This window comes from Pseudozyma flocculosa (assembly GCF_000417875.1).
Source record: "Pseudozyma flocculosa PF-1 unplaced genomic scaffold scaffold00006, whole genome shotgun sequence".
Taxonomy (NCBI): domain Eukaryota; kingdom Fungi; phylum Basidiomycota; class Ustilaginomycetes; order Ustilaginales; family Ustilaginaceae; genus Pseudozyma; species Pseudozyma flocculosa.
The window spans coordinates 801,846-814,479 of NW_006920874.1; the positions used below are offsets into that span (position 1 = coordinate 801,846).

At 65.3% G+C, this 12,634-nt stretch overlaps 3 protein-coding genes across 3 annotated transcripts; 2 read left to right on the plus strand and 1 right to left on the minus strand.

Moving 5' to 3' along the window:
• Positions 1-1,403: 1,403 nt before the first annotated feature.
• Positions 1,404-3,047, minus strand: PFL1_02369 (uncharacterized protein; the record flags this gene model as incomplete). Its single annotated transcript, XM_007879881.1, has 1 exon — positions 1,404-3,047. The coding sequence occupies one exon, from the start codon at positions 3,045-3,047 to the stop codon at positions 1,404-1,406; it is 1,644 nt and encodes a 547-aa protein (XP_007878072.1).
• Positions 3,048-3,928: 881 nt separating this feature from the next.
• On the plus strand, positions 3,929-6,426 carry PFL1_02370 (uncharacterized protein; the record flags this gene model as incomplete). The annotated part of the gene is made up of 2 exons (XM_007879882.1): positions 3,929-6,006; positions 6,162-6,426. The coding sequence occupies 2 exons, from the start codon at positions 3,929-3,931 to the stop codon at positions 6,424-6,426; spliced, it is 2,343 nt and encodes a 780-aa protein (XP_007878073.1).
• A 2,079-nt stretch (positions 6,427-8,505) lies between these two features.
• Positions 8,506-12,547, plus strand: PFL1_02371 (uncharacterized protein; the record flags this gene model as incomplete). The annotated part of the gene is made up of 3 exons (XM_007879883.1): positions 8,506-11,274; positions 11,428-11,621; positions 11,728-12,547. The coding sequence occupies 3 exons, from the start codon at positions 8,506-8,508 to the stop codon at positions 12,545-12,547; spliced, it is 3,783 nt and encodes a 1,260-aa protein (XP_007878074.1).
• Positions 12,548-12,634: the final 87 nt, after the last annotated feature.

A 12,634-nucleotide genomic window follows, 5' to 3' on the forward strand; every position in this document is an offset into this window, starting at 1 on the left:
GGGACGGGGTAGGGGTACGGGGTACGGGGACGGGGGTAGGGGGAGGGGGTACGGGGTACGGGGGTACGGGGGGACGGGGTAGGGGTACGAGGGTCGGTAGGTCGTGTCGAGGAGAGGGGGAGGAGGGGGGAAGAGGGGAGGATGGGAGGGAGGGTTGCGTAAGGCCGACTCGCGCCGAAATGCGAGACGAGGATGGGTTGGTGAAAGAGGAAAGAGCGAGCAGCAAGGTTGGATGGACGCTCGCGCAAGACGAACGCGGCGATGCGATGCTGGGGGGCAGGCTCGGGCTGGGCCTGTATGATGGTAGCAGTCGAGCGCCAATTGGCAGGAGAAATTTCGACTTTCGACTTTTGGAAAACGGGCGAAAGAGGAAGGCAGGCAAGGGGTGGGAGGCAGGGAACGAAGGGACGGTCAGGCAAACGGGCAGCCAGGCGGGCAGGCCGCGAGGGCAGAGAGTCTAGGAGCAGGGCGGTGCCAGCAGGGCGGCGGCCAGCGCGGGAGACGGACAGAGGCTGCATGCTGGGACCCCCTGCCTGGCCTCTGCCCGCATCGCACCCTCGCAGGCGAGCGGCGGGCCAGACGACGGAGCGCATCCCCCAGCGCCGGCACCCATCCACCAGGCGGCGGGGCAGGCACACAGCCAGGCAGGCTGGCAGGGCAGGCAGGGCAGGCAGGGCAGCGCTGGCCAGCCAGGCGTCGACGAGTCACCCAGCCAGGTGCCTGGCCGGCAGCAGCACACAGGCGAGGCCGCCTCAGCAGGCGAGGGGGCGAGGGGGTGCCGCGCGGGCCCCAGGGCAGAGGAGAAAATTTTTTCTCGCGGTCGCCCGGCCTGCCGGCGCTGGCCTGCCTACTGGATTTTCGAAAAGCGGACCCCTGCGTCCGAGATCGCGGCCTGCAGCTGCGTCGCAGCCGGCCTGGCTTGGCTTGCTTGCTTGCGTGCGAGCAGCAACTTTCTCGGCCGTGTCGGGAAAATATTCACTTCCGAAAGCCGAGATCAAAACTGCGACGCGGCTCCGAAATGCCGGGCTGGCCAATGCGACGTCCACCGACGCAGGCCCGGCGCGATCCGCAAACATGCCGGCGGGTGCAGCTGGTAGAGGGCGAGGACGGTCGCAGATGGTCGTCGGTCATGAGACGAGGGATGAATGATCGGCGAACGAGAAGGAAGTGGCGGAAGCGCTGCCGGAAGCGCAGCGGAAGAGGGGAGGCTGCCGGTACCGCTGACCATCACCTCGTGCAGCCCCTGCGCTGCATCTGGCTCGCGAGAAGAGCAGATAGAGGGGCGAAGGAGGTGGCGGGAGACGATCGAGCCACGCTGGGTCGATGCCCAGGCAACCGCTATGCGATCGCAAACCTCGCTGCCCACGAGACTCGGAGGCGTCGGTGGGCCAGACGAGGCCGCCCTACTTGTGCTTGCGCAAACGCTTCCCCCTGCCTTGGCGGCCCGACGCGTTGCGCTCCTGCGACTCTGCAAACTTGCGCTTGGCGTAGGCGGAAGCCTCAGCGTCCCTGATGAGCTCTTCGACGACGGTGCGGCCCCTCTCGCGCCGGTTCATGACCGACTTGGGCTCCAGCGGCGATGCGATAATGGTGCCAATCTGGGCGTACTTGGGCATGCCGCGGTCCTTTGCGCCGCCTCGGTAGAAGCGCTTCGGATCGAGGGCGTTGCGCAGCCGGATCGCCTGGACCTCTTTGCGTAGCTGCTCGGCCGTCGCCACGCGCGCATCGCCTCCGCTGCCGCTGCTCTTGCCCGCGTCGACCACGGAGCGCTTGGTGGCGGCCTGCAGCCGGGAGTTGGACGCTCCGAACTCGGGCATGTCGAACCAGTTGCGGCCGGCCGTAGAGATCTCGGGTCGTTTGGCGGCATCCCGCGCCCTCGGGTTGCCCGTCAGCTTGCCGCTGTCCAGCGCATCAATGTGTTTGTCGACGTTCTTGACCCGAGCCGTAGTCGCCAGCCTGGGCTCAGGAGGGGCAGAGGTCGAGGCGGCGGTGGGCACCTTGCCGGTGGCGGCGAGCTTGGCCCGGACCTTGTCGACCAGCGGCAACTGCTCCTTGGCCTTGCCCTTGCCCTTGAGGTCGACCTCGCCGGTGATCTCGGCAAAGGAGATGACATCCTCGTCTGCGCCGAAGGCCTTGCCGTTCGATGAGGCAGGCCGTTGAGCCCGGTCCTTGTATGATTGCGCAGACGCCTCGAGCAGCGCCCGGAGGTCGGCCGCCTGCCCTTGCTCTTCGTCGTCGTCATCCGAGGAGGAATCGCTGTCGCTGTCGTCGGAGGAGGACGAGTCCGAGTCCGAGGCGTCCGAGCTAGAGTCGCTATCGGATCCGGAGGACGAGAACGATGCAGCGGGCGTCCGTGATGGCCCCTGCTCGTGCCCGTCGTCGGCGTTGTCAACGTCGGGTTTTGTGTCGGCGATCGGATTGGTCGAGGTAAGGTCGGCAACAGTTGTCGGAAGAGATGCTGGTGCTGCGTCGGACTCTTGGGCAGCCTCCGCCTGCTCGTTCGGGGTCGACACCGGCTCCACGGCTTCCTCGGTCGCCTCGACGCGGCCGCCAGATTCCGCAGGACTCATCGTCGAGGTCGACACACTGGCCTCTGCCTGCTGGAGCTCAGGGATCTCGTCCGTGGAAGGCATGCCCAGAGTAGAAGGGGAAGGCGCGGCAGGCGCTTGATCCTCGGTGGAATCTGCGGAAACAGTTGGTGGTGTGGCCGAGCGCGGAGTGGCGGAGCGGCCTTTCTTGGAGGGCGAGGCGCGCTTCCGGGGTGAAGCTCGAGTCGTCGTCGCAGCCTCCGCGATGGGAGACAGCGTGCTGCTGCTGCTGGACGCCGGCGCAGGAGCAGCAGAGGGGTCCGCAAACGGCGAGGTGCTTCGCAGCCTTGCGCTGAAGCGGGTAGGCTGGGCGGGGGAGGCGGCCTTGCGCGGGCTGGCCTGCCTGGTGGAGCGGGTGGGCTTCGAGGGAGACGAGCCGGCCTCGACAGCCGCCAGCTGCTTGGCTGAGCGCGTCGATTTGGCCGGCGACGTCTCGCGACCTCCTCTGGTTGTCGGCATGCTGGTGTGAGGTGTCCACAGGTCAAGGAGATAAGAGATGCAATCGAAAGGGTAGGTGGCCCTAGTTTCGCGCGTCTTGCAGTCCGCCTTGAAGGACGTCCGGGGGTCTTGAGCCTTCGCCGGAGGTTTGCGACTGCAGCGAAGAGGTTAGAGACGCTACAGGGATCAAGGCCAAGGACGCAGTCGTGAGCGAGACGGCGAAGCAGCGACCGGGCGAATGAAGGATGTAGATGAAAGGCCGGGGGAGGATGGTGAGGACGGGTGAGTTTAGGAGCTAGGTAAGGATCGAGAGAGAAGCCAGCCACCCGAAGCCAGAATCAGCCAAGCCAGCCACCGGCACCCGTACTCTCCATCATTCAACGCTGCTCTAGGGCTCGCACCAGCCGCCGGACAGGGTCGCGGCGGCGAGCCTGGATCAAAAATGGCCAGGCAGGCTGGGCTGGGCAGACACGCGGCCCGCCCGGGGCAAGGGGGGAAAAAAAAGTTGCGGCGGCCGGGCTGGTTCATGCAAGCCGGCTGCAGCGCGAAATTTTTGAGCGGCTGTCGAGCCCAGCGTGCGTGACCCACTACTCTTACTCGAGGCCAGCTCAGCGTAGCCCAGGCCAAGCCCCGCCGTCTTCTAGCAAGTCGACCCATCTGCCGTGGCGAGGCCTTCTGTCCAAAGGCAAGACAGCAACGACGACGACGACGACGACGACGACGTCGACAACAACCACCTGGCGACACCACACTCTCACCGACTCGCCCCCTCTATCGCTCCGTCCACCCTCACGTTTCACCGTCACCGTCCCCGTCCGCCTTGTCCCTGCGACTACTCCGCTCGAAACCCTTCGCATCCGCGGACCGGCCACGGCTCAGATCGACGACGGTCCCTGCCCACCATGCCGCGCGCAAAGCCAAAGGGAGCGTCAAAGTCCAGGGCCGCCCTGGGCCCGGGCTCGTTTGGACGAGATGCCACCATCGACGACATTCCCCAGGATAGCCTCGATGCCTTCGAGGCCGGCAGGGACAGCATCCTCCTCGACGGCGACCAGGCGCGTAGAGACGCAGAAGACGACATGGACGAGCTCGGCGGCGACTACGATCGAGAGGTCCTCGGCGTCGACGATGCCGGGCAGCACACCGACTCCTCTGCCGATGAGGAGAACGACGGCTACGAGGACGAGGACGGCGATGAGGACGAGGGCCAAACTTCCCGGCCGGTGCCAAAGAAGCCTGCGGCTCCCGTCGTCTCGGATGTCGACTCGGACGACTACGCTGACGACGACGGCGATGAAGACGACGAGGACGACCTGCACATCAACGACAAGGGATGGGGTCCCAACAAGAGGGCCTACTACAACACCAACAACCTCGACGACATCGAGTCCGACTCGGAGATGGACGAGGAGGAGGCTCGCGAGCTCGAGCTCAAGGAGGTCAAGCGACTGCAGCGCAAGAGTAGGAGCACAATGGAAGACGCCGATTTTGGCCTCGGCGACGACGACGTCGACGGCAGCCTCGGAAAGGCCCTCCGCGATGCTGGTCGCGAGCAGCGTCGCCGCGAGTTTGATGCAGCCGACGCAACCGCAACGCCGGCGGCGGCAGCGGCAGCGGCAGCCACCGCGACGACGGCCACCGTCACTACCGATGCCACCTCGGCAGCCAAGACGCCGATCCCCGCTGACGCCGAATCCCGTCAGGCGCTGCTGGCCAAGCTCCAGAGGATCAGCCCGGAGACGGTCGCACTGGCCGGCGAGTATGCCGACTCGGTCGAAGACTTTGCCAGGGTCGATGCCAGCCTCAAGAAGCTCGTGGCCGAGAAGCCCGACGACTCGCGCCTTGAGCTGGTCCACCTGCACCACCAGACGCTGCTCACCTACCTCACCACCATCACCTTCTACTTCCACCTCCGATCGTCTGCCGAGTACGTCGCCGACCCAGGCAAGCTCGCCGCCCACCCGGTCCTCACCAGGCTCATGAAGCTCAAGCAAGGGCTCAGCGTCATGGAGGACCTCGGGCTGACCGCGGGCACGACGCCATCAAACGAGGGCGAGGATGACGGAGACGACCTCGGCTCGCTGGAAGACGACGAGCTGGCCGGACTCGTCGCTGACGAGAAGGAGAACACCGCGCCCACGGCCAACGGCAAGGGCAAGGGCAAGGGACAGGGCAAGAAGGGCACGGCGACGGAGAAGAAGCAGAAGGACAAGGCCAAGCCCGCCGCCAAGAAGCGAGGACAGGCGGAAGCAGACGATGCCGCCGCCTCCGAGCCGCAAAAGGCCAAGAAAGGCGGGAAGAAGGCCAAAAAGGGCAAGATTGCAGAGCCGGCACCGCTGGCGGCCGGGCTGGCCGACCTCGACGACGAGCCGGTGCCCGAATTCAAGATCAAGGCGAGCAAGAAGGGCAAGGGCGCCGCCGGCGCTGGCGCTGTCGCAGCAGCAGCACCGAATCCTTTCGCCATGTCCCAGTACGACGGCGACGCCGAGGCCTCAACCTCATTCGGCGAACCAACGCAACTGGCCTCGTTTGAATCGGCAGAGCGGGATGCAAAGCGGCGCAGCCTGCAGTTCCACGCGTCGGCTGTCGAGACCAAGGGCAGCCAGCGGAGCAAAGCGGCGCGCGACCGGCTGGCGGGCGATATGGACATTCCCTACCGGGACCGCGAGCGCAGCCGGATGGCGGTCGAGGCGGCCAAGGCGGCGAGACAGCAGAGGGAGGTCCAGAATGCCAAGGACACGTCGCTCGACGACCGAGGCTGGGGCGAGACCGACGACCGAGACTGGCGCGACGTCATGGGCGTGGATGCCGATGGAGGTGGCCGTAAGCAACCCTCGAGCCAGGGTGGCGATGGCGACGGCGACGGCGACGGCGACGGCGACGACGATGCCGAGGACTACTACGACCTCATCGCCAGCGGCAAGAAGTCGGCAAAGAAGGCCAAGAAGGAGGCGTACGAGGCGATGCGCGACGAAGAGAGGTGCGTTGTCGTCGGGCTCGTAGGACTCGGCGTCGGGAGAGGATGCCGAGCGCACCCAAAGCGGTCACTGACCCAGCCTACTGTGAACCCTTCGCTACCACCTTCACGCTCCCCCTTACCCCTCTCTTCGCCTGACCTCCGCCGCCTCGCAACAGGTTCGTGCCCGACGAGACGCTCGAGCCGGGACAGCACCGCGGCATCAACCGAGCCATCGAGAAGAACAAGGGCCTGGCGCCGAAGCGCAAGAAGGTGGCGCGGAACCCGCGTGTCAAGAAGAGGGAGAAGTACGAGCAGGCCAAAAAGAAGCTGTCGTCGAGGCAGGCCGTCTTCAAGGGTGGACAGGCCAGCCTGCAGGGAGGATATGGAGGAGAGCAGAGCGGTATCTCGTCGCACCTCGTCCGCTCGCGCAAGCTCGGATAGGCTGGTCTCGGAACGTCCCGCCAGCAGCCGTCGCCGCCGCCGCTGTCCTGTTCTCGTCGCTGCTGATGCCCGCAGTGGCCTGGGTCGTCTGCTGCCCCGCACAATGCGTATCCCTGATCTTTCTCGTCTGCCAGGCGGGGACCACTCTCGGAGGCAGCACCGTGCGGCATGCCTTGCGAAGCTCTGCAATCCGAACAACGCCCTTCAGGGCCCGCGTCCGACGTCCCCTCTCTTCGTCCCTCTGCGCTCGTCGTGTCACCTCGATCGCACTCTGATTTGCTTCCGTTGCAATCGCGCCGCCCGTCAGCGTTACTTACTGCAGCGCAATGAACCCCTTGAGAGGGTCCCCTGGTGCCCCCGTAGGACTCGGCGCACGGTGTCGAAGGGGGTCAGGTAGAAGGAAGCCAGCCAGGGGTGTGAAGCGGTGGTGGCAGAGTCGATTTCGTCTTCGACGTGTCGAAAGAAAGCTGCCTGGTCTCCACGCTTTTCTCGGAAACGGGCTTGCGTCGGTCGGTCGGCGGGTCAAGAGGTGGGTGTCTACCTCGTTCGGTGGCTTCCCTCCTCTCGCATGAGGATCTCGGTAGAGCCTAAAAAGCGACCAAGCAGCGGGCAGACTGACGCCGGCCGTCTGGCTCGAGAGGGCCTGGCCAGGGCCACGCTGAGCGACCGACCGAGGGACCGAATTGGCGGATGACGGGCGCCAGCTACAGGTACCCTGCCTGACCTAGCCTAGCCTGCCTCTTCTCCTTTCCTGTGTGACGTCTCGGCTGGCAGGCAGGCGGGCAGGCGGGCAGGAAGGAAGCAAGCAGCAAGGTGCCCGGAGGTCCCAGGCGGGCGGTCCGCCCCAGGCTGCAGGCCAGATGGCGGGCGGCGCAAAAAAGCCAGGCGGGCGGGCAAAGGGAGAGGCAGAGAGGCAGGCAGGCAGCAGAGACCACGGCCAGGTTCTGCAGGCTGGGGCCTGCCTGTCCGGCCAGGCTGGCTGGGATGCTCGTCGCGCGCGACCCGCGCCTCTCGGGGCCTGGGCCGAGGCAGGGCCGGGCACGCCTGCCAGAGGGCCTGGCCTGGCCTGGCCAGGCGAGCAGGCGAGCAGGCGAGCAGGCGAGCTTTCCCAAGGGTCATCCGTCGTTGCTGCTGGCCAGTTGCTCGTCGTCGTCGTCGTCGTCGTCATCATCATCATCATCATCACCTCCCCTCCGCGAGCCCGCCACATTGCGCTTTTCCGTTTCTCGTTGCTTCCAAGGGCATCTCCTTCGCGCTCACCACGACCACACCTTCTGTACAACATCCGTCCGCGCTTCTCTTCGCCGCCGCCCGTCCCATCCTTTCGGCTTTCCCGACCGGGCAGTGTTGGCGCTCTGGTCGAGCGCAGACGATCCTGTCACGTCGGTCCACACCCATCCGGACCCCGACAGACGCCCTTGGGGACGACCTCGCCTTTTCAGATTGCGGCGCGCTCGGCCGTCGGTTCTCTATCGACGCAGCGTCGGCTTGCTTCGTCTACATCTCCATCTCGCCAGCCGAGCCAGAAGCTCGTGCGTAAAACGTGAAGCAAGGGCGTGCGTGACTCGCACTTCGTCGGGACGCCGACCGATAGACGTGGGATCTCGGACTTCGGACCGCCAAGGGCTTCAAGCTCATCGCTTTGAGGCCGTCTCCTGCTGCTGCTCCCTCGCAGCAGCTAGGTGTGGCTACAAGCCGCCTGCTTGCCTGGTCTCGGAACAGCCCGCTGCCGCGCCGCAACACCGCCTTTTCGGCTCTTCCGACACCCAGCGGCGCTTCGACACTGCACCTCGATCTGAGCCTCGGAATGCAGGACAGAAGCTGAATCTCAACGCCCGCACCTCGTCAAACCGAGCCTCCTCACCACTGCACCCCTCCATACACGACCATCGATCGCATCGTCTTGCCCCCCCATCTTGCCTCTCATTTGCAAGGCTGCAGAGCGGTCCGCGACGTTCTTGCTCTACACCATCGCCATAGAGCCGAGATCCGGCCTGTCTGCGGCTCCTGGATCCAACACTTTCAGTACCGCCGACACCCCCCCCGGACCCGCAAAGACCCCACTCATAGGGGCATGACATGGCGTCAGAAGGGGACGAAAGCTTCAAGCTCGGGTCTGGGCAGTCGGTCGAGTCGCCTTCCGTTGCGCCACAGCAGCCGGATCAGGGCACAGCGGCAGCCGGGCCGGCGTCTGACATGAACGACGGTCCAGAGGCTAGGAGGGATGCCATGGAGGTCGACAAGGAGCTCTCGACTGAGACTCAAGGTGTTGACGCTGCCGCCGCGACGACGGCAGCGACGGCGACGACAGCGACGACGTCAACGAGTGCGGACGCCGACAACGGGCAGCTTGGCACGCCTTCGACGTCGACAATGCCGGCTGCAGATGCGGTGCCATCGCAGATGGATGCAGAGCCGGGCTCAGGGCCATCTCTGGAACAGTCGCTCTTGGTCGTCACGGCGCCGTACGAGACTGGACTGGTTCAACACGCCGCCGCGGGGATAGAGGCTGGGCCTGGGCAGCAGGATCTGATCAGCGGGCCCTTGACGAGCATTCCCGGAGAGATGCTCGGCGTCCACCTGCAAGATACGGCCATCGAGGGCGGCGAGGCGCTCGGCCCACAGCAGCACGTCCTGGCTCCCGATCAGTACGCCGCGGTCGGCGTCAACGGTACGATGCCCTCGATGCTGGCGAGCTCCACCATCCCGCTCGAGGAGGATGCCTCGGGGGATCTCTCGACGTCGTCCAACGAGACGCTCACGCTGACGTCGACAGTGTCAAGAGGCAACTATCACCAGTGCGGCTCGGCGCGGCGGGTCAAGGTGTACGAGCTCCAGGGCGAGATCTGGCACGACCGCGGAACCGGCTACTGCGCCGGCGTTTACGATGAGACGGTCGACGAGGCGCTGCTGGTGGCCCGCAAGGAGGACAAGTGCCAGTTCCTCGATGGAGTTGACATCCAGAGCGACCTCGACGACGACGAGGCTGGCATGGCGGACCTCGGCGGCGAAGGTCTCGGGCATCGCGAGGGCGGCGTCAAGGAGCGACCGTGCCAGTTCGTTGTCGTCGTCAGCGAGAACCTGGAGACCGAAGACGTGCTGCTGGCGTCCAAAGTGGTCCGCGAGGAGGTCTACCAGAGGCAGCAGGAGACGCTCGTCGTCTGGACCGAACCCGGCGGAGCGGACATGGCGCTCTCGTTCCAGGAGCCCGAGGGCTGCAACGAGGTGTGGGAGTTCCTCACCGAGGTCCAAAAGCACTTTGCCCGGCTCGCCGAGGAGGCGCTCTCCGACTCGCCGCCGACGACGCCCAACCAGCAGCCGATGACGGGTGCGCTTGGCGTCTCGGGATCCGGCTTCGGCATGGACAGCTTCGTCAGCCACGACGGCTCCTTTGTTGGGCTGCCGGACCCCGAATTGGGCAACCTCGACGCCATCGAGATGACGCTCAAGGACGCCGCCACCCGGAGCCCCTTCATGCGCGAAAAGGTGGCCATCTGGCTGCTGCGGGAGCACTATATCAAGAAGCTGATCCCGGTCTTTGAGGACGCCGAGGAGCTCGAGGCGCTGCCGTCGCTTCATCTCCTCTGCCTCATCATGCAGACGATCCTGATGCTCAACGACAACGTCATCTTCGAGTACGTGCTGCAGGACGAGGTGTTTTTAGGCGTCGTCGGCATGCTCGAGTACGACCCCGAGTTCCCGCGCCTCAAGGCCAGCTACCGCGACTACCTCCGCGACCGCGCGCAGTTCAAGCAGGTGGTCGAGATCGCCGATCCCATGATCGTTGCCAAGATCCACCAGACCTACCGCCTCCTCTACCTCAAGGACGTCATACTGGCACGCGTGCTCGACGACCCAACGTTTTCCATCCTCAACTCGTTTGTCTTTTTCCACCAGAGCGATATCGTCAATTACTGCGGCCAGAACGAGGCGTTCCTCGGGCAGCTCTTCGGCCTGCTGGGCAGCCCGGACGAGTCCGACGAGCGCAAGTCGGAGGGCGTCCTCTTCCTGCAGCAGCTCTGCGGCATGGGCAAGCAGATCCAGTTGCCGGCCCGGCTCGCCCTATACCGGACCCTATCCGAGCGCGGCCTGCTCAAGGTGGTCCAGTACGCCCTGGAGCGCCTCGATCAGCACATCCGCAACGCCGCCGCCGAGATCCTGATGACGATCATCGAATACGACGCCAACGGCGTGCGCAGCCACGTCGTGGCCCAGGTCGACCAGGGCGAGCGACCGCTGATCAGCATGCTCATCGACCTGCTCCACGCCGAGGAGGACCTCGGCCTCAAGGCGCAGATGGCGGAGGCAATGCGCATCATCTTTGATGTCGGCGAGGGCGGGCCGATGGCGGCTCAGGCCCAGCTGCTGGGTAGCGTCGTCAACAGCAAGATCAAGGCCGACTCGGATCGGGACCGCTTCCTCACGTGGATCTACGAGACCGAGATCGCAAGGCTGTGCTCGCCCTTCAACTCGCTGCCGGACGTCCGCGTGCTGTCCAAGGGCGAGAAGCTTGCCCCGCAACCGCGCGCCCGCTCCGCCCTCTACGGCCACCTCTGCGACCTGCTGTGCTACATGATCGTGCACCACACCTTCCGCAGCCAGTACTTTGTCCTCACGTCCGAGATCTCGAAAAAGGTCGGCTCGTTGCTGCACTCCAAGGAGAAGCACATCCGTCTCTCGGCGCTGCGCTTCTTCAAGCACTGCCTCGCGAGCAACAACCAGTTTACCAACCGCCACTTCATCAAGATCGAGCTCTTCTCGACCATCCTCGGCTTGGTCGAGTCCGAGGCCGACAGGAACAATCTGGTCTGCTCTGCCTGCCTCGACTTTTTCGAGCTGATGAGAAAGGTAAGTCTGCCCCTCGCTCGGGAGCTTGCGCCGAGCTTCCCTCGGCGGTCCCTAGCCAGCTCTCGTTGCTGGCAGCCGAGCACGGACGATGGAGCTGACTTGCGGGCCTCGTCAACCTCTCTGTCACTTCTTCCGTCCTCTCACGTACAACAGGCCAATATGAAGCAGCTCATCAACCATTGCATGGAGCGTCACGGCGCCAGGATGCGCCAGCTTGCATCTTCGCCCAATGTCGGCGCCTGCTTCTCCGCCATCGTATCTCAGTGGGAGAAGAATGTCGAGCCCGCCGTGGCCAGCTCCGACGACACGGCGACGGCGCAGGCTCAAGCCGAGGAAAAGGCCAGGCAGTGAGTGCGCTGTGGTCTGCGCTCAGCACTTTTCCCCGTGTCGAGTGGCCAAACGTTTCCATCCTGACCTCTTCCCCTCTTCTGCTGCTTCCTGCTTCGCCTTCAGGCAACGCGACCTCGCAAGGAGAGGAGCGACGCGGACCGATATGGACTCGGACGAGGAGAGCTACTTCAACACCGCCGACGACGAAGAGGACCAAGGATCGTCTTCGACTAGTAGTGCATCTGCGCCTACAAGCTCCAACGTCATCGGACTCGTGCCCTACGACGACGACGACGATGATGACGACGACGGCGGAGCAGCCGCTGGCGCAGAGGCGTCGGCACCGTCGCCTCGGGAACAGCAGACGCCGCCGAAGCTCTCTGAAAAGCGCCGGCGAGAGGACGAGGAAGAGGAAGAGGATATGGTGGGACGCCTTGCGAAGCGGAAGAACGGCAAGCAAAAGACCAAGCAGAAGCGCGGCAGCGGCAACGAGGGCGACGACGGTTGCGACGACGGCACGCAGGAGCCTGGCGGTTTCATCCGCAGCGTCGCCAACACCATCAGCAGCACGTTTGGAGTGGGCAGCAACGGAGGATCCGGACGCGGCAAGGGCAAGAACGGCGGCGGCTCGGCCTCTCCTTCTGGCACCTCGTCGGGCTCGCCCTCGCCGTCGGCGGCGAGATCAGGGTCTCGATCTGCCGGCTCGACACCGACAAAGGGGCCTGGGACGAAGGCCGAAGCGGGCGGTACGCCGTCGTCCAGCTCCGATCCCGGCGCATCGCCCAACCGACGGGGCAAGGACGCCGGCGGCAAGAAGGAGAATGGGCACGCGGGCGTCGGCGGCATCAAAAAGATTTCCCTGGGGCTATCGACGAGCTCCAAGAAGATGGCGGCGCAGAGCAGCCCGGACGGCAGCGATGCGACCGTGGGCAGCAAGAAGTGAGCGAGTGGCGAGCTTTCCCTCTGAGGCGACCGCTGATGGTGTGCGTCGTCACACTCCCCGACTCCTCCCCGCCGTCGTCGTCGTCCC